General features: G+C 35.0%; 3 protein-coding genes across 5 annotated transcripts; 1 reads left to right on the top strand and 2 right to left on the bottom strand.

Moving 5' to 3' along the window:
• Positions 1 to 1,361: 1,361 nt before the first annotated feature.
• Positions 1,362 to 9,196, top strand: LOC149406810 (Zn-dependent exopeptidases superfamily protein). The gene is made up of 16 exons (XM_089608949.1): positions 1,362 to 1,587; positions 2,201 to 2,314; positions 2,405 to 2,519; positions 2,956 to 3,038; positions 3,307 to 3,383; positions 3,777 to 3,854; positions 4,150 to 4,221; positions 4,537 to 4,610; positions 5,331 to 5,463; positions 5,570 to 5,638; positions 6,311 to 6,430; positions 6,842 to 6,913; positions 7,160 to 7,297; positions 7,500 to 7,584; positions 7,679 to 8,126; positions 8,492 to 9,196. The coding sequence occupies exons 1-16, from the start codon at positions 1,524 to 1,526 to the stop codon at positions 8,754 to 8,756; spliced, it is 2,007 nt and encodes a 668-aa protein (XP_089465075.1). The 5' UTR covers positions 1,362 to 1,523; the 3' UTR covers positions 8,757 to 9,196.
• A 1,027-nt stretch (positions 9,197 to 10,223) lies between these two features.
• On the bottom strand, positions 10,224 to 14,462 carry LOC149406809 (NAD(P)-binding Rossmann-fold superfamily protein). The gene is made up of 11 exons (XM_089625725.1): positions 14,271 to 14,462; positions 14,036 to 14,082; positions 13,842 to 13,962; positions 13,587 to 13,734; positions 13,108 to 13,320; positions 12,871 to 13,005; positions 12,013 to 12,147; positions 11,161 to 11,376; positions 10,769 to 10,893; positions 10,501 to 10,558; positions 10,224 to 10,383 (listed from the first exon to the last, which is right to left on the bottom strand). The coding sequence occupies exons 1-11, from the start codon at positions 14,360 to 14,362 to the stop codon at positions 10,264 to 10,266; spliced, it is 1,410 nt and encodes a 469-aa protein (XP_089481851.1). The 5' UTR covers positions 14,363 to 14,462; the 3' UTR covers positions 10,224 to 10,263.
• A 2,031-nt stretch (positions 14,463 to 16,493) lies between these two features.
• On the bottom strand, positions 16,494 to 18,747 carry LOC149406808 (uncharacterized). Of its 3 annotated transcripts, none has more exons than XM_089626200.1 (2): positions 18,677 to 18,747; positions 16,494 to 17,937 (listed from the first exon to the last, which is right to left on the bottom strand). In XM_089626200.1, the coding sequence occupies exon 2, from the start codon at positions 17,935 to 17,937 to the stop codon at positions 16,705 to 16,707; it is 1,233 nt and encodes a 410-aa protein (XP_089482326.1). In that variant the 5' UTR covers positions 18,677 to 18,747; the 3' UTR covers positions 16,494 to 16,704. The 3 variants fall into 3 exon arrangements, with proteins under 3 accessions (XP_089482326.1, XP_089482323.1, XP_089482328.1); XM_089626197.1 differs by having other exon boundaries at positions 18,641 to 18,688; XM_089626202.1 differs by lacking the exon at positions 18,677 to 18,747 and adding an exon at positions 18,491 to 18,628.
• Between the last annotated feature and the right edge of the window lie 1,825 nt (positions 18,748 to 20,572).

Raw genomic sequence — 20,572 nt, 5'->3', positions numbered from 1 at the left:
TTTTTTTATTCCACCATGCTAGGCACATTCTTAAGTTTTCTAAATCCATTTGTAATTTTTCAATAATTGCGGTTGACTAATCATCATTTCGCTATAATCTAGGGAGAGTGAGCATACTAGCTCAATCAACCCACCAATATTAGGAGAATAACTCAAGTTTAAATAAATTAAGTGAATAGCCCAATTAATATTTCATTACTTAAATTACCCTCATATATAAGAGCAAAACTCAATTTTCCCAAAACCTAAACCTAAACTCGTTCTCATCTTCGTCCATTTCACGCCACCGATCCACTTCACGCCGCCGATCGCCACCGATCCATTTCATGCCGCCGCGTCGTCGCCAATCGTCGTCCATCCTCGTTGCTGATCCCTAACGTCGCCGGCGAGATCTGCCATAGACGCCGTCAAGATCCGTCATAGACGGCGTCGATTCCGTCGAGCTCCGGCGGCGGCGATGCTCGGAGAATCGACGGCTCAGATTGACTCGAAAATCGGCGGGGGGAGAGGAATCGGCGACAGAGAGGAAATCGGCGGCGATGGAGGGGATTGAGGAGAGGCACTTTGTAAATTCGCGAATCGGTTAATTTAATTAACCTACTGGAGTGAGTTAGGTAAATTAATTAACTGATTCGTGAAGGATTTGAAATTCACAAAAAATTTACAAAAATCATAACTAAGTCAATTGATATTCAAAGCATTCAATTAATTAACCTAATTCTGAATTCAATCATTTAGTAAATTAACCTTACTCACAAAAAATCAGAACCTAAACTAATATTCAACCAATAAGTTAATTAATTAACATAACTCACTCCAGTAGGTTAATTAAGTTAACCTATTTGCGAATTTACCAACGACATTATGGTCTGAGCCGAAAATATGAGTTATTTGCTTTATAAAATAAAACTTGGGTTATTCCCACAACAAGAATGACAAACTTGGCTAGTTAGAACAAATTTTACTATAATCTATAATGTTTTAATTTTATTTAAATTTATTATTTGTGTATTAGTAAAATAGTATAGCTTTCCTTTAAAGTGTGGAAAATATATAATATAATGTGTGCTTATTTATTTATTAGATTTCCTAATATTTTGTTCCTGGATATTTCGTTGAAATATATATATATATATATATATTTAATATTTTATATTAGATTTTTCTGCTTTTCAAACTATCAAAACACATGCAAAAACGATATTTAAATCCTTGATAAAAAATTAGGGATATTTTTCCGTGAAACAATTTAATTTATTTTTTAGGCGAATGGCAAACGCTCAATTTAAGAGAATATCTGTTATTTATTTATTTTGGAAAATAGAAAAGGTTTGTAAACTTCCATTAAAATACGAGTCAAAGAACCATCGCTTATTCTAACATTTCAGTTGTCCATTTTGCCCAATTACAGAAAGAACTTGTTCGTCGTTTGGCTCTCAACCTGCAGAGTCGACCTTAAACACGATCATGGTCTAATCTAGGGTTTCATTGCAGGAGAGAATCGTTCCTAGTCAAGACCAATCATGGCCTTGAAATTCCTCTACATTGCTATGCTATTCAGCTCTCACCTCCGTCTCTCTCTCTCCGGTAAGCCAGCTCTCCACTTTTCCAATTTGCTCTTCGCAACTGGTTCTGAGTTCGATTGTTTATCTTTTTCTTCTTCTATGTTACTGAGAAATTCAAAGTGAGAAAAAAAAAAAAAAAACGAGCGAAAAAGTTCATTCGCATTTCACTTCCTTAGTTTTTGCCTGTTTTGAAGAGATATCAGGTGAAGTATTGATATCATAAACATGGAAAAGTATTTAGGTATTAGGCTTGCATTTGCTTGGCTAGCAGAATATCACATGATTAGTTGTACCGGGCAATTCACAGTGCAGTGTGTATATACTAATATTGGTGGTTGCAACAATATGTAGCCACACAAGGAATTTTGTTTTTCTTTCTACATATATTATATGTTTTTATGAATCTGTATTGTTATGGTTCAACAAGTGAAAACCACCGTTCCAAGCCAAACGGTTTTCTTTTGATTGATAAAAAGAGATTGATTTAGTCTTTAAAGTTTACAATTTGAGAAAGACTTGATCATTGCTTTAGTCTGACATGATCATCTGGGCAGGTTTATGCGCGCATAACGTACTACATTATGCTTAACTAGTTTATTACAACAATTAATTCCATCTGTTTTATGGATATTTAGGAGAAACGAAAGTGATGGAGTCGGTTCCGGATCTATATAATTCTATGTACAAGGTTGTTGACAGTTTACCATGTGTACGGCTACTAAATCTTTCTGGGGAAATTGGTTGTTCAAGTAAGTTCTTAAAGTGGGCATTCGTTGTGGAGCAGTATTTTTTGTGAATTGATGTCTTAGAAATATGATGAAGGATGTGCTTGATTTTAGATCCAGGAAGACAGAGGATTGTCGCTCCAATAATAAGATTCAAAGATGCGAATACATTGTCTCGTTCTTCCACAATTTTGCTCTCAATTACCGAAGTTCAAAGTTTCTTTGCCAGGTGTTTTTTTTAAAGGCATTTCAGGTTTTGATTTTTATTTTTATTTAATGGAAGGGGGAAATTCACTCCTAACTGTAATGGCGTTGTCATAAATTTTAAGCTCGTAAAATTAGTTCACTAGGCTACGAAAGTGTAATAAGTGCTAGAGAGAAGCTCTTTAGAAGAATGTGCTGGGTCGATCGGGGATTCTTTAATCTCTTTGTAGAAAATACTAAAAATGGATCTGCTCATCAATATTATGGCCCGTGTCAACGATTACAGTCTGACATAGTTTCATTTCTATTTGGAAAAGGGTTAAAAGAGAATACAAAGACATTCTTTAATAGATAGTGGGAGCGGCCATAGTTTTTTGTTTTATTTTTACATTTATACATACATATATTTTACTTTTGTTTGGCTGTAATGCTTACACATTATACATTTGCAATTATGTCAGAATTGAGGATGATTCTAGTTTTGCACAAAAGATTGGTGGCGTCTTAGTTGAAGCTGGGACTGGATCCCAGGATATTGCTAAAGGTATTTTAAGACAACTTTATCCATTCCTCTTTTCTTTTTCTTTTTCTTTTTTCTTTTCCTCTTTTCGTTCGCCCCGTCCTTAGTTTTTTCGGGCTGGTGTGCTTTTCCGGCGTTTGGTCCAGGCTTTGGAGGGCTCAGTTCTGTATAAAATTTTCTGTTTCTTAATAATAAAAAAAAAAAGACAAATTTATCCATTCATCATCTGTCTAGAAATTCTATATCAGATGAATGGTATTCTCGAGGCTGATGTTGTGTTTCACTTATATAGGATTCTCTCCTGCCCAGAAATTCCCTCAAGCTGAATTTGCATCATACAGAAGCACTAACTACGAATGGAACCCAATTGTATGCTCCTTTACCATGATGTTAAGATTACAAACAGCCCTGCCTCTTGAAGCTAGTATCTTAATAATGATTAGAGTTATGAAATGTACTAAAATGCTTAGGTGTCATAGTATGTTGACGGGCAGTATAAATAAAACTGAATAGTAAATATATTAAAAGGATGATAACGTTAAATTACACAGATTATGGTTGAAATTGCTGCGTTTGTCTAAGAGAGGATTGTGGGTCCGAGTCATGAAAAAGTCTATTATAAAAAATTGGTGCAATTTTGGAGTTTGTCATTTCACATTTGAGTTTGCAGTGCATTTTATTGTAGGTATAATTGATTAACTTATTATAATGGACAAAGCATATACATTTTCACAAAAGATTGACGATCGTTTACATGTGCAGGGATCTGGTATAATGTGGAACAAATATAATTTTCCTGTATTTTTGCTCTCTGACAGTAGTACGATCACCATTCAGGAGGTAAAACATCGGTTTTCTAGTTTACGCAAACTCATAAGTAATTTTCATCCTGTCAGGGTGTTGCACATTGCATTAAAAAGTTTGTTACCTACTCAAACTAATTCATGTAGCCGTACCATCTATAGAAGATGTCTTGTTCTGACATAAACTTGATGATATATCGTGAACATATTGGTCACATAAATTAATCTTGTGACTTTTGATTGTTTCTTAAATCATAATTCGTATTAATCAAATCTAATTTTAATTCTTATTTAATTTGATAGTTTCTAAAGTGCAACTCTCCTAACTGCAGGTTATTCTTGAAAATGAGAAGAAGAAGATGTCTTACACGTCTGCTGTTGCTGAGTTTGATCTGGTCATGCAGGTATTAGTTAGCACACGATATTTCAGAAACATTTAAATCTTAAGAGCTCTTTTTGGAAAATAGACAAAAAAACGTAAAGCCACTGTTTGCTAGGGAAAAATAATTTTCTGTAAATTTGTTTTAAGTAATCAAGGGTTTGGCTGAGTAAATTGAACACATATTTAGAAAATATACATAGCATCTTAAGGACAAACAATTACACCATAATTTATAAAGTTCCAATTTTATGGAATTGTACCGATTTTTTCTTGTTTAAAGTTTTCTGATCTATTCTGGAAAATATCCGTTGAACCTTTGACACATTTGTTGGATCAGACAATGAAATCTGGGCATCATGATTCAGAATCTTGTTTAAAAGAGGGGACGTGTCTTCCATTGGGTGGATATAGGTAAGTTGTCAAGCTATTAAAATTTAAAGATTGCTAACTGTTATTTTTTTCCTTTTGATTAACGTTTTATTAATATATATTTTGTTTGGGTTAATCTAGTAATGTTTCTCATTGATCTAATTTTAGTTTTGGTGGAGTTATTACTTCTATACGGTCTTAGGCTGTTCTCTAAACTAAGGAGTTCTAGAATTGGCTGGTCTCGAATGTGGTTGGAAATTGTAATGCTTATGTATACCTAATGGTCCTTGTCCTCTCTGTGTTTTTTTTTAATAATCTTATAATATATAGGTTCTTGCATAAAAAAAAAGCGCTTAACTTTTATTTCTTTTCCCAAGAAAGATTGGGTTTGAAATTTTTATTTCTTAAGAATGTTTTATTTATTTATTGTTATTTCTTTGTTGTTTTTATCGATTCTTTGTAATATGTTGTGTCTTCAGGTTGACAAGGTTCACTTGCTTCTTTTATCTCTTTCTTTCTTGTAAAGATACATGTTTTATGGAGAAAAAAATACAGAACTCTCCTATTATACTATTAGGTTTAGTTGGCAGAAGGGGGGTCAAAAGGTTGATTTCTCTTGAAGTCCCCTCAAGAGTAGAAGTCTCTTTTACCGAATACGTATAAAGAAACTATAGTCTCTTCAATGCATATGAGTATATGTTGTCAAGTCATGGTCTCACATGTAACCGTTGAAATTACTATTTCATCTTTTATGAAGGGCAGTGTTTGGTCAGCACTTCAACCAATTAATACCTCATCATCAGACCAGGGGAAGCCCGTTATCTTGACTGTTGCGTCGATGGATTCAGCTTCATTTTTTCGTGACAAAAGCATTGGCGCAGACTCCCCTATATCTGTAAGTTTTGAGCCATAAAAAAAAGTGCATTTTTTTTTCTTTTCGTGTTTGCATATGATGTTAAAGTTCAATTTTAAAACTGTACTTTTTTTTGGAATACCTCTAGGGCCTGATTTCGCTGCTGGCTGCAGTTGAGGCTCTGTCTCGATTGGATGGACTTGATCTTAAAAAGCAGGTCAGCGTGTGATTTTTTCTTTATAGCAAGGACATAAGTTCTGATGGGCTATTACATGGGCTTATTTTTCACTTGTTCTGCTTTTACCTGATCTTATTTGTCTCTCATCACTACTGCTTGTTTTCAACTAATTACTTAAACGTACACATTTTTTTTTTATGGAAGAAACTAAATTGAGACCACTGGAATGGGACCGAAGAGTCCTCACCCACATCGTTTCAAACTTTTCGTGGACCTTGGTGGATCTCCAAAGGCTACTATAGTTTCTGTTCTTGGCATCTTCCAGATACCAAAAGTTCTCATTAATAACCTTAAGTCGTACGGCTTCCTTTTTAGAGGGAAAAGCATGAAAGCCATTTGCTCATGATAGCTCTGTTATTCACACAGTCTCCCGATACCAAAGCCTCCTTTATCCCATGCGGTGCTATGAAACTGTTGGTCAACTATAGAGAAACTAGTAACAGACTGCTTTTTTTTTTTTTTTTTTCAACGTAGCCATGCACATAAATTAATAACTAACCCAAGATGCCTCATACCTAAGAAACATATATTGAGGAGAGATTTGAAACTAAATACATGTAGGCATTTGGTGACTTAAAATTCAAACATACATCATATTTATTCTTACAAAAATTGTTTATATTTAACTGATGTCTTCATACTCAAATGCAGCTTGTCTTTCTTGTTTTAACTGGGGAGTCCTGGGGATACCTTGGTAGCAGGAGATTTTTGCATGAACTTGATCTTCAGTCTGATGCTGTCGCTGGTCTCAATGGATCACTGTTCGATGCGGTATACTTTTCTGCTCTTGCTAGCATTGTGCTCGTAAACTTGGTGCTCTTGCTAAGTTATTCTGTAATTTTAGTTAGTCAGGTCAGTTAGGTTGACTTAGAGGACAATGGTATTTTTTTTTTTTTTTTTTTTTTTTTTCCCTGAAGATACCACTCTAGTATTCATCACCACCACTAAAATGTCCACACATCTCTGTGTGGGACGTGTATATAAATAATGGTGTTTTGGAACATCTACTCCATGTTTTCGTTAAATATTTATTTTTGTGCATTTTTCTTTCTAAAAACGATTATTGTTAATAAAAAAAAAGAGAGAAAATACAATACAATGAAAATGAACTGGGATAATACAGAGAAAATGGAATTGGGCACAAAAAATCTAAATATTGTTTAATTGTGTCTGTATATAAAGGTTGTGGAAGTTGGATCTGTTGGAAAGGGCTTCAACCAAGGCGCCAATAAGTTTTATGCTCATGGCACCGGGGTAAGACGTGGTTCTTTGTACATTAATTTAGTAAGAGTTGGAATTCCAGCTGTATGATTTAATTTAATGCTCTCAAGTATGATATGCTAAAGCTTTTGGATTTATTGGATTCGGAAATCGATCTCGTAAGATACCAGGCTAGTGCGTGTTTGGCTTGTATCTTCGTTCTGGTTTCTTCACCAGTCAATGTTTCCTTTTATTTTTTAATATATATTTTTGCTTCTGAAAAATAATGTTTTATTGCAGGGTTCATCTGGTACAAAGATATGGCAAGCCCTAAAGCAGGCTGAAGATTCTCTCAAGTCTGAAAATATTTCAGTCTCAACTGCAAGCACTTCAAACCCTGGGATACCTCCGTCTTCTTTGATACCTTTTCTCAGAAAGGTAGTTCTTGCTACTACCAGATCTTGATCTTACTCAGACATCTTATATGTAGCTGACCTTATTTTATCCCTAACTGAGGACACGTTGTCCCTTTATATTTATTAATTTTGTTCTTCAGTAACTGATGACAGTCTTTTTTTGTTCTCACCCTAGGGTAAGATACTATCTCATCTTTTCTATGTATTCTCTTTTTAATTAACAGAATCCTCTAATATCCGGAGTTGTACTGGAAGATTTTGATACGGTCTTCTCCAACAAGTTCTATAATAGCCACCTTGATGATTTATGTAAGTTGGATCATTTATTTTTCTTCTCATACGTTACTAACCTTCCGAGGACCCGCATCAATAATTTTTCCTTTCTCAATTGGTTCCTATACAGCAAATGTAAACACATCATCCATAGTAGCAGCTGCTTCACTTCTAGCACGCACCCTTTACACACTCGCTACCGATTCGGAAGATCTAAGCGCTTCGACTCTAGCTTCGATCAACGTGAATGCTTCGCTGGTCCAAGAACTTATGGGTTGCCTACTTTCCTGTGGTCCCGGTCTGTCTTGTGAGCTTGTGCGAAGCTACATTGTGCCCTCGTCTTCTTCGGCCTGCCCTAGTCACTATGTTGGTGTCATGGTCGATGAATTTTCATCCACGCCGCCCCGAGAATATGTTAGTGATGTTTCCAGATTTGTGTGGAACTTTCTGGCGGACAAAACATCCGTTCTGAATGAGACCACGAGCTCTATTTGCTCTCAAAATTGTAGCAGCAACGGCGGAGTGTGCATCAGATCAGAAACTGATGGAAAGGGGGTTTGTGTTTTCTCAACCACCAGGTACATACAGAGTCATAATGCTCAAGAATAAATTTTTCTATTTGGGAATCATATTGATAAATACGAGCGCATTACAATTTATTGTTGGTAATAATCTTAAGAGCGAATCAATTATGAATAAGTATAGGCTGTTGAGATCTAAATACATGTCAGTGGTACTGCCGGGTGGAATTAGTCGGTGACCCGTTTATCGCTTTTAAAATATACCTAGACACAGGTGGCTCTATCTTCGGTTTGTGTTTTTGATTGTCCTGTCTTCTATGTGAACCATTTATCATGTCTGAAAAGAAGTTAGGAGCTTTAGAATATATGTTGAAGTTTTCTTCATTTGGCCAATCGCTGAGTAAATGTTTCTTTGGATACAGATATGTACCAGCATACTCTACACGGTTAGAAATCAAAGACGGAACGTGGGTCGTTTTGCCTCCGAACACATCTGATCCGATGGGGATTATCGATCCAGTTTGGACGGAAAGCAATTGGAATACGATTGGCCTGCGAGTCTACACTGTGCAGACTGGTGCGTACGATTATGTTGTTCTACTTGGTGGTGTAGCCATTACAGCCCTTGCTTATGTGGCAATCGTCATAGCCAAAGCATCGATCAACAAGATGATGAAACTAGATTGAGAATACAACTTCAAGCTTTGCAAGAGGTTTCTAGAGGCCATATTGTTTAATGGATTGAAAGGTATTTTAGTATCTTATTGAAGACTGACAAGGGTCAATGGCTTTTTCATTAGCAAAGCAATGCTGGGTAGTGCTATAGGTTTTTAGGGTAATTTGTGTTATGATTTATGTACTTAAAGACATTATGTTTCTTTGTAGCGGACAAGCTTCTTCGAATTTGATATTAGGAACAGCTCATTCAACTTTTGAGGGAAGCACTAGCTGATTTCTCGCTTTGCTTATGCTCAACTGTCGCAAATACGATATAAAATAAATCATATGGTTGAGGAATGCTCTACCACATTTAAGTTACGCTTCCCGTACGTGGACTTTTATCATATTTATTACTTGGATGGTTTAAAAGTCAGCAAAAACATGAAAAAAGAAATTTGATGTTTTTTATACATCATACATGATCGAGACACTATACATATCTTTCTATTATCTGACAAAAATGTTGACAAACGAAATGAAGAGTCATTGAATCACACAGGCGCATAAAACTTGGTATTGCCAAAAAAAATTGCAGAATACCCAAAAACCAGAAAAGCATTTGAATTCTCATTTGATTCAGTCGTTAAAGACCCTTCATGAAACGATCTGGACTCCGCTTCCTTGCCATCCTTGTTGTAATTATTTAACTTTCGCTAAATAAAAAGTTTGGCTCAAATGTGAATTTTTTCTTTTCTGCATTTTCCTATTTTATAGTCTAGTTTAGTTATTTTTATTTTTAACTCGCTCGTGCAGATTAACTTATATGATTCTGTTTTTTTTTTTTTTTTTTTTTTTTTTTAATTTTTTTTAATTTTATTAACTTGTATTAACTTATATTATTATGATATTATTCTTGTCCATGACATGAATATTGTCTAAAATTTTACCATTGTCAACGACTCATAAAAAGTGATTCAACGACTCTATTTCCATGTCTTTATTTATTGGGTTATTGAGTTATATAGCCACACGGATATAGTGGATTGAGATATAGCCCACCTTTGGTTAATTTCTTGTAAATAACCAAGTAAACTTATTAACAAATTAATAGAAGCCTTATTTAACACAACCAAACATATATTTTAGGTAGTTAATTGGCTGCCACGTATGCAAGTTGGCTATTTACAAATTATTTACCAAATGTTGGCTAATTTACAATTCTTATAGTTTAGGTGGCTTACGTAGCCAATTTTTTGTTATTTATTTTTCTCCTCATTTTATTAGCAGGTGTTTAGTTTCAACTTTACTCGTCCGAATGTTTTCTTGTACTTGAATTTATGTATGACCCTAAACGCCAATATTATAGAAAGTTCACAAAGAAATAAAACTACGGCCGATAAGGGGAAAAACTGAGTTGACAGAATAGTACCAGCAAACCATAGGTATAACAGAGAAATAAAAGTGAAGTGTGCCAGCGGAAAAAAGAAAAGAAAAAAAAAAAGTGAAGCGAAGTCTAATAAGAATATATAAATATTCATTGATGATGAAAGCCGAAGTCTATTTCAGCTTGCTTTAGCACACCTATCACTCTATTGTAGTAGTCTGGTTCATTTTCTTTGATACAATCAAGAGTCGTCGATTCGTGTTCATCCGCCTAAATATTAAAAAAAAAAAAGTTAGTGTAACATGGAAAAATCGAAACCAGTGAAAGCTAATCAACCGATATCAAAAGATCAATCAATCAGGGGATGCACTAGCTAAGCTGTTTTACCTCATTAAATTTCAAAAGAACCAAGTTGGAGACCGATGCTGGTTTTTCGTTATCCCATCTGAAATACGAGGGAAAAATAAGGTATGAAACAGATGGAAGGAATAAGAGAAATAAACAAATCAAGTTGCCTTGTCAATCTCCCACATCTTGTTATTTAATCAGGAGTAGTATCACTTCATAGCCCTTCGGACAATTCGTGGAATATCAACTAACTAAGCTAATTACTAACCATATTTAAAAGATTAAAAAAAAAAAAAAAAAGCCATACCTAACAAGCATCAACTCGTTAACAGAGCGCCACATTCCACGTCCGACATCTTTTGCGAATAACTCTCTAGCACTTCTTCCATGCCATAACTCTTTCGTGATGTACCTCACTTCCTCAACATCTACCTGTAGATATAAACATATAGATACAAAACAAACATTTATTAGTAACTGTATAATCCAACCATATCACCCGGGCAAAACATCAAACCGTTCTATCAACATACTTGTTATTCTTAGAAAAAATGGAGAGGGTATTTTTTTTTTATTTTTTTTTATTTTTTTATATACAGGTCTTAGTTAAAGAGTTTACTAATATTAAGACCGCATAAACATCAACTAGTTTTGTCAATTCTAACCCTGGAGATTTTAAGTCATAGGAAGGTTTTCAACCTGGACTTCCATTGCAGTCCCGAATAACGATTCTTCATGCTCAATAAGGCGTTGATGAAGAATTCGATAATGATCCGAATCTAGGTTTACCACAGGCTCTGTCTGAACTTGAAATCCTGCGAGCTGTGTCAAAACATAGGACGCCATGACCTGTCCAAAAATTGCAGGGATGGTCCCCAGAACAGGTATGATGCGAACCCTAAAACCTGGAACTACCTGAAGCACAGTACAGTCAGAAAATCAAAACACCCATTAACAGTGGTAGCAAAGTTACAACTGCAATAAGCTAAGGAAGGAAAAAAATAAACAATATGTGATAAAGCTTCATGCAGAAATTCACAACCACATAGGCACATATTGCAACTGAGTTTTATGCTATATGACTTTTCTAATGGCATCGTCTTTTTGTTTCTCTTGACACACACGTACCAGAGAAACGTAGTGAGATAAACAAAACACACGGATGTCTGTATGTGTGCGAGGCATGGTGATGAAGGACGATTTTTCCTACCCTACCTAGTTCTTGTACTTCCTTTTCTGTAGATTATGGCCTTCAAAAGTTCACTTACTGAAAATCATTTTTGAAATGTTGCCAATTTTATTTCAAGCATAAAAAGAAAGAAAAAGAAACAGGGACTTCATTCATTTCAAGAAACTGGACCCAATAAAAGTTTCAGAATATATATATATATATATAAAACCTATAGTTATTTACAACACCGTATAGACAGGGAATCCTCAAAGCATAAATCAATTTTTTTTTTTTTTTTTTTTTTTTTTTTTTTTTTGCATCAAACTCGAAGCATATATCAAAGCCTAATACCATATCACGTAACAAATACTCATCTTAACCTGATAATCTGAAGGGTTTTCTTCTTCCCCACTCGGCCCCTTGAACGGAAGAAGCTTTACTTTAGGTTTCTCCAGTGAGAACACAACAGGGATGCCACCTTCAATACCATGTTCTCTTTTCAACCTGTGCCTCACCTGAAATCAGACAACGACAGTTTTTAAAACCTATTTAACTAACAAGTTATTAGCCCAAATGGTACATATGGCAGCAAACTTAAGTTTCACTCTGACTTTGATCTCAGACATAATGTTTAGTCCGATCAGAAGAAAAACACAGAAACAAAAAGAGGGCAAAGAGAGAACTGAATGAGCCACAATAATCTCAAATATCAAAAGTTCCCAGGGAAATAACAGCTAGTCTTTTATTGCAAATAGAACTTGGAAAATCATGCACGCAACATTTTGGTCTCTAAACTAATTTTTTGAGCAAGATTATTCTCAAACTCCTATTTTCGAAATTCAACACGTAAACATCTGAAACGATATTTACAAACTTAAATAATTTGTTAATGACTTTAAAAAGTATCATTAAAAGAAAAATCTTACACCTAAAAATCTGAAAATGTTTTTTTTTCAACTTTAAGTAGTGGTTTACAGTTAGAATATAACTTATTTAGTTAATTTTATAAAGTTAACAAGTCACTTAAAAAGCTGGCAAGTATGTTGTAAGATTCTAAGGTGATAGGTTTCATTAAAATAATAATTATCTGAAAGGACTAAAATGATACAAAATCAATAATTAGAGGACTATTTTGCTCACAAATAATAGTTTAGGGACCAAAACATCATTGGCATTATAGTCCAATGACTATTTGCACACGACTAGTTTCCAAAGCTGAAACAGGACAGAAATATTACAGATCGAGATAACGGGTCATTGGTCGATTCTCTTAAATCAGCCACACGTATCCTTGTTGGGTCAGCTCTAGCCCCGGCTCCAGTTGCCGATAAAACCCTCAAACCCCTACGTACACATGCTGCAAGAAGTGCGACCTATTACATATACCACAAATAATTTTAAAATGAAAATAGCACATCGTGTACACATTCATAGTTGTCTCATTGGAATAAATGATATTAGTTCCAAGAACGTACCTTTGTATCGATGTTATCGATGCAGTCCAAAACAAAATCAGGACGACCTGAAAGAATTTCTTCCTCAGATGATTGATCATACAACAGCACTTTTGCTTCTATGTTGCACTCCGGGAAGATTGACATAAAATGCTCTTTGAGGCACTGAGCTTTTGGAATACCAACATCCGATCTTGACGCAACAGCATGACGATTTAGCGATGAAAGCGATACCTGTTCATGATAAATTCAACAAAAAAATCAGCCCCCAATTTATACCGGGAAAATCTCACCACAAAATTTATGTAGACAACAAACAAAGCACGAAAGAAAAAGAAAAACTGAAATGAAAACAATACACTTATACACAATTAGGCAGTCATGTTGTTTTGAGCTTATACAGCAAATACAGTTAAATGATGTATCTGCAGTTAAAAGTTATCTACTGTACCAAAAAAAAAAAACCATAAATCTGAGGAGAGACTTTTAATAGCGTGAACCTGGTCAAAATCGACGAGGAGAAGCCTTCCAACTCCGGACCGTAAAAGCATAGACGCGGCGTGACTTCCCACACCGCCGAGACCAATTACCACAACATACGACCCACTCACTTTTTGTTGAGACTCGAGGCCAAAGAACTGAATATTCCTTCAAAACGGACGACAGAGACGATCTCATCTCTCAATACGCCAAAGTCTATTTCACTACTTTAAAACGAAAAAAAAAAAAAAATTCAAAATTAATCAATAAATTACCTGGTCAAGTGCTCGGACACAACCTCGTCACCGAGAAGGCCTACACCATCCGTGCCATAACTTCCACTTTCGCGACCTCCTTCGCATTTAGTATTCACACCAGAAGAAGAAGCTTCTTTACCTTTGACAAGAGAGGCCAAAACTAGGTCAAAATTTATTGAATCTCGTTATATATGCACAGGTCGGTCACTTACAGTTAATAGACTCAAAAGCGTCTTTATCACTTCCAATCGCCAATTTTCTGTTAAGACATACATTCAAATTGCCATCAAGCGAATCGGAAAACAGAGCTTTGGTCAAACAACAGGTAGGTTTAATGGAACAGAAATACAGAAGTTTGAACATAATGCGAAAGAACAAATCTTGGGAAGAAGATGAGCAGCGGATAATAGTGCATAAATGAAAAAGAGAGTGAGAAAAAAGAGTGACCTGGAAAGAAGTTTGAGTAGAAAGACTGTAGAAACAGAGCCGAGAAGAGCACCAGCTCCGACCAAGGCAAAGCTCTTTGCTTTCTCTCCCATTGTTGCCTTCACGCACAAACTTGTAAGGGTTTTTGGGCAGTGTCAGGGTTTTAGAAAACTTGACCAGACCCGTCTAAAATGGACAATCTAAACCTGCTCTGTATCCAAATAAAAACAAATATATGAAGATTAATAATCAAGCAATATTTATTTTCTCTCTAGTGCTGTTTTTTTTTTTTTTTTTTCTTTTCAATTTCATACATGGCAATAGCTAGTTTAATTCCAAGAATTTCGTCCATTTCTTTATTTGTCTTTGTAATTTGTTAAGAGCTTATTTTTTTCAGTCTCTTAACTTTTTAAATATAAATATTTACATTTATTGAAGCTCTTTACATTTTTTTAAAAATTTGTTGCCTTCACTTCTTAAATGTTATAGTAACTGAAAATATTTACATTTTCAGAATTCTATACATTTGCTGAAAACATTTACAATTATTTAAATCATTTACATTTTAAAGAAGTATCAATAAAAATAATAACACTTAGATTTTAAATGATTTAAGTTATTTTAGCAAAATATTCTAATGTCGACATTGTAAATAAACTATATTAACCAGTCGAATGGCTACTCTCAATTAAATTATGGGATAGTCAATTATTCAAACACTAAGAATATAATAACTAATGTCTATGTCTCACATTGTAAGGCATATATGCGTTGTGTCTTAATTTGAACTATTTTATGATAGTCAGACTAGAATTTTAAAATAAATGATCTAAAGTGAATCATATGCTTAGTTCTCCCAATAAATAATTTTTCTTATTCTTCTAAATAGTCTCAAGTAGAATCCGCGTTTTCCTTTGTTGGGTTACTTTCCTCACCCTCCTTTTTTGCACCAGAGTGACTTACAGTGGGGTTCGAGTGAATGTTTTCTCAAGTTCTCGGCGATGAAGAAGTACATGTCATCATTGCCAATAGTCGAGGCGTACAAAAACTTCATGCCGACAAAGAATTCCTTATAATCAAGACCGAGGAGGGTGTAAAGTTCAAAACCAACATACCTTTGGCCCGAGATCCATCAAATCAGGAAATTCTCATCTCTGATGATTTAACCTATTCTTTATCCTATGACACCACTATTTGCATTGATGTTACCAACAAAGATAAATCATATTTTATGAAGAATTCCAATTAACAAAAATTACACACTAAGAGCAACCATTAAAAAAAACAAAACAAAACTATGTAATTAGCCAATTAAAACGTTTGAGATTGATATATAATCAACGTTTCATAAATCTTAGGTAAATAGTCACTTGCATATATTTACAGACATAAATCTTAGGTAAATAAACATTGTTATGTATTAGGCCACGTTATGTTTATGGCTATTTACCTAAGATTTACAAAACTTTGACTATTTAACAATGTCAAACTGTAAATGTGGTTATATACTTAATAAACCCTTAAAAAACTAGCCAAATTTCTTTTAGCTTGCATATAAAAAAAATTGAAGTAAAGATAAGAATATTTTCTCACCAATACCTGGTTACCGCTTAGCAATTGCTAGTGTTTCAAATTCCCAAATGTTGTAAGGTCAGACAGGAAAAAAAAATATATATTTCTCTGATGAACATGTGTTGGCGTTTTATTTGGGAAAATCAATGCAAGAGAAGGCCTCTACTTTAAGAATAAAATGGAGATTTACAGGATTATTGCCCAGTAGTATACATTGCGATTTTATTATAGTCGATCAGAAATTAAAATGAATCGGTGCCTATGCCCTATATCATATTGAATATAAATCACCTATAGTTAGAAATTTGTGAAATCAAAATCGGGTTGACTTGTGAAAGTTGTTTCTCTCATGCACATGTAAAAATCTAGATAAATTTCATTTTCACCATATTTTCCAAAAAAAAAAAAAAAAAAAAAAAAATTGGAATATCCTTTTTAGTTATATATTTTTCCTAACGTTTTTATTTACATCGTGCTTTTTTTTCAATCAAAACAACATAAAAAAAAGGAAAAAAATAAAACAGGATTCCATTTTCCTTCTTATTTTTCAGGCACTTGGGGAGGGTGAAGAAAAATTAAAATTTATGCATTCAAGAATAAAACCGTTACGAGTTCGCTATCGAATAAAGCGCGGATCAGAGACAAAAAAACCCAGTCGAGTGGAAAGCTTGAATCGAGTATCGGAACAAATCAACAAATAATTAGGCAGAACGAATTGGTTTTGCTTTTATAAAAGAATGTTTCTAAAATCCGATTGACATTGCTTCTAAACAGCATGGGTAAAAAAAAAAAATTCTCAGAAGATCAATTCATCATCCGAGTTATAACCTGTCTAAAAAAATGTATATTCTACTAGAGAGCTAGGTGGTAAAAAAAAAATCAGTCACAAAACTCCCAACTCACTCTCGGCTACTTTATCCTCTTCGATGACCAGTCTATCTTCTTCTCGGACAAGTACGCCTTCTTCTTGGGCAAGTATGCCTTCTTCTCCGATCGTTTCACCGGAATCACCAACCGAAAGAGGCAATACGATGATCGGAGTCGAACAAGTTTTGCTATAGTGCCCAACATCCCCGCATTTCGTACACCTCCGAATCCTCCGTTCTTGTCCTTGAGACCCCGAACTAGTCTTTTGCCTCTTCGGGTTTCGACCAGGCCACCCGGGCAAGCGTCGCCTACGTGGCGGCGCCGCAGTACCGTCCGAGTACAGAGCGAGCTCTCTCGCTCTCCACGCTTTCTTGTAGCTCAAGCTAACTCCGAGCTCTCTTTTCGCGTCCTCGATGATGTCCTTGGGCTTGCAGCTCTGCTCGGTCCCTCGGTACTTGGACTTCACGAGCTGGCTGATCACCCAACTGCTCGCCTGTCTGTGCTTGATACGGGACTCGGTCGAGCACGAGTGTTCGCTCACGAATTTCCGTATCTGAAACGAGGCCTTGTCGCGGAACCGGCAAGCTCGGAGACGCCACGGGCAATCTTTATCCACGCAGACCAGCACGAGATCCTCCGGCGAGGACTTCTTGACTCTGAACTCGAAGTTGTTCCGGATCGCGAGCATGCTCAGCTTCTCCTTCAAGTCTTTTTTGCTCGGGAAGAGCTGCCTCGCTTCCAACACCTCTTCCGAGTCGTCTCCGCCGCGTAGACTCGCCGTCGACGCTATATTGTTGTTGTTCTCCGCGCTCAAATCCTCTCTCGTCGTGACCCACTCGACCGGAGGCTGAGAGGGCTCGGTGATGGCGATTTGCTCGGGAGCGGTTTGGCTGCTTTCCTCGCCGGAGACGATTCGCCGTTCTTTTTTTCGCTCGACGGTGACGCAGAGAGGGGTTCGGAGGGAAGGGTCTCCCGAGTTCTCGGCGATGAAGAAGTTGGTGTCGTCGTCGCCGGAGATCTCGGCCGGAGCGACGGGGACGCTCGAGGCGTACAGGAACTTCATGGCGACGGAGAATTCGTTTCGGTCGAGGCCGAGGAGGGTGTGAACTTGGTCCAAAAGTCCATTGTATGTGACGCTCTTCGAAACCGACATTCCTTTGGCCTTTGAGCCATCGAACCGGAAAATTCCCGTCTCCGGTGATTTGACCCACTCTCCGTCGTACGACACCATTATTCGCACCGACGACATCTGTAACGGAGCTACCCAAATTAGGATTAACTCTATCAAGAACTCAAACAAAATTTCTTTCAATTGTGATATGAATTACGCGAAGAAAAGAATGAAAGTTTAATTAGCTGGTTCTTTTTTGCATCATTTATAACTTAAACCAATGTGAACACTTGAATTCAGCTGAATCATGTGAACTTTGTTCTTCAAGAGAGAAAAAAAAAAGTGAGCTTTATTTAGTAAAGTATCAATAAACAGATGAAATTCTAGGAGATATATTCGTCCAGTTCAAAAGGGGAGCCAAAATATTTCCGTAAGATAAATTCTAAGAAGTTATAAACCGTGGAATGGACTGACACAGAACATGAGAATATCAACAAGAAAACAATCGAAAATTAACAGAGCAAGAAAAAGATCACACAATCCCTTGATCAGAAACCAAAACCCCATGAAATAAGATAATTTTTTTTCTTTCAAAGCAGGATCATCTATGGATAGGTTGAAACAGAAGCAATACGAAATTCAAAGCAAGGCAAGGAATATCAATTCAATTTAAGTAACACACTAGACTTACGCATCGTAAAATATGCCGTAAACATTCAAAAACTATACAATTGCAGGAAATCGTTCAGAGTTATCCGATGTCAAACAAGAAAATCGAATTCGTAATTCGAGCTCTTCGTGGTAATACGAATTACGAAGTAAGATTATTTTTTTTACGTACATTGAAGAGAAGAAGCAATTCTTGGACGAGACTTACTTTTACCGGAGAGACGATGAAGAAACCCTGAAAGGAGTTTTGACCCCAAAAAAAAAATAAAAAAATAAAAAAGAAGAGTAGTGAGTGACTATAACTTTATTTTCTCGTTGGGGTTATTTATTTTTTCATTTTTTTAAGGGAAAATGTTGTTAATGGGCGTGTTTGGCACAATTTTTTTAAGCCTGTTTTTGCTGTTAGCAAAAACCAAACTGCAATCTTACTGTTTGGTAAAACAGTTTTTAGAAAAAATTTCAAAAACGATTTTAAAAATTGTACATGAGTCACAAAAGCTACGAATCTTAGCTTTTAGAAAAAGCGTTTTTGTATTTGATATAAAATTACTTTAATATCCTCACGTGATTATCCATAGCACTGTTAAATATTTATTCTATGTCTATTTTAGTCTTTTTACTATAATATATTTATTTTACCAAACGCAAAATCAGTTTTTGTTATCAGCAACAGCTGTTTTATAAACAGCTTACCAAACACTTGTCAGTTTTAAAAAAAAATCTAAAAGCGTTTTTTTTTTTAAATAAAGCTATGCCAAACGATGCCAATATCTCTTCAATTTTAGACAAATACGAGTTGTGATGCCGCGCTTCGCTGTGGGACTTTAATTCCTTCAACATTATATTAAATCATAATATTACGATTATCTAATAAATGTGTTAATAACTTCATATGTTAAATTTGGATAAGCAAAATATATTTATATATATCTTCATATTTTTAATACATTTGCTAAGCTCCGTAGTTTTAATACATTTCATCAAACGAAAATCCTATGAAAATCGAACAATGTATCGACTAACAACCAACGTGATGTTATATTGCTTATATTTTACTGGTCTTTCTATTAACACATGAAAATGAATTCTTCCTATGTAAAAATTAAATTTGATGGGGCATCTCAGCAGTTATATTAGTTTTTAAACCAAAAATAAAATTGGTATTTACAATCCTTGAAGTCCAAGTATAATAGATTTAATATAAGTTGATTGTTGTTGAGATCTTGAGGTTGGTATATTTCCTCGTGAATTACAAATAGATCTTATTCAAACGATATGGAGCATATATTCTTTTAGACTTGTGTCGTTGGAGAAGCATTTCGTTCGTTCCTTTTCTGTCTAATAATTTAAGGCAGATTTTCAATAAATTATTAAATTAAAAAATCAGATGGTTTCATTCGTCAAATCTCTAAAAAAATAAAACGTTGGTATATAAAACATTGCCCATGTAATTACTTGATTTTGCTACACCAAAAATATCAAATATATATACACATACACAGCTACACACTCGCGTATGCTATCCATGCATGAAACAGTACTTCAGTGTAATTACTCAATTTTTTTTAATGTGCATTTAAATTATCAGACAACAAATTGCTTTTCTTCAAGATAAATGACAAATGTACAAACAAAATTATATATTTCATTATTTATATAGAGCTCTTAATATCTAGTACATAGTATAACATTGTTATGACCTTTATCATGTAATTACGTATCAAAATAGTAGTTAAAGAAACTGTGTTCGTACTTTAAACAAAAAAACTGAAAGCTAACAATAATGTAGTGCTTTGGGGGTAAGAAAAAAAAATTCCCTTATATAGGGTAAAAGAATACAGACAATGCTTTCACACCAAAGTACTCTATAGAAATGATTTTGAAATCTGAATTCTGTAAAAGCTGATTAAATATTGTTTGCTGGAATGTATATATGCTACCAGTCAGAAAACAATTAATTTTATGTAGATTGTTGCATATAATTGTAATTTGTAATCCTACATAATTATAACTCATTTTTCTATACAGAGGAAAACTTAAAATCGTGTGTGATTACATAAATTTCAATCGAACAAATCTTGTGGAATCAATAAATACATGAAAA

This window comes from Urtica dioica, chromosome 1 (genome assembly GCF_054948205.1).
Source record: "Urtica dioica subsp. dioica isolate 48M chromosome 1, U.dioica_male_clone48M_v1_H2, whole genome shotgun sequence".
In the NCBI taxonomy this organism is placed as follows: domain Eukaryota; kingdom Viridiplantae; phylum Streptophyta; class Magnoliopsida; order Rosales; family Urticaceae; genus Urtica; species Urtica dioica.
The sequence above is the reverse complement of the archived record's forward strand: the minus strand, read 5'-3'. Positions and strand labels throughout refer to the sequence as shown.

What these genes read in the sequence shown, in the direction of transcription:
- LOC149406810 (XM_089608949.1), top strand. Translation starts at nt 1,524, where the DNA reads ATGGCCTTGAAATTCCTCTACATTGCTATGCTATTCAGCTCTCACCTC. An exon ending in GTACGATCACCATTCAGGAG is followed by an intron (nt 3,855 to 4,149) that starts GTAAAACATCGG and finishes TCCTAACTGCAG; the next exon opens with GTTATTCTTGAAAATGAGAA. An exon ending in TAGCCACCTTGATGATTTAT is followed by an intron (nt 7,585 to 7,678) that starts GTAAGTTGGATC and finishes GTTCCTATACAG; the next exon opens with CAAATGTAAACACATCATCC.
- LOC149406809 (XM_089625725.1), bottom strand. Translation starts at nt 14,362, where the DNA reads ATGGGAGAGAAAGCAAAGAGCTTTGCCTTGGTCGGAGCTGGTGCTCTT. An exon ending in GTGTCCGAGCACTTGACCAG is followed by an intron (nt 13,735 to 13,841) that starts GTAATTTATTGA and finishes TCCGTTTTGAAG; the next exon opens with GAATATTCAGTTCTTTGGCC. An exon ending in ATGACCCGTTATCTCGATCT is followed by an intron (nt 12,148 to 12,870) that starts GTAATATTTCTG and finishes GTCTGATTTCAG; the next exon opens with GTGAGGCACAGGTTGAAAAG.
- LOC149406808 (XM_089626200.1), bottom strand. Translation starts at nt 17,937, where the DNA reads ATGTCGTCGGTGCGAATAATGGTGTCGTACGACGGAGAGTGGGTCAAA.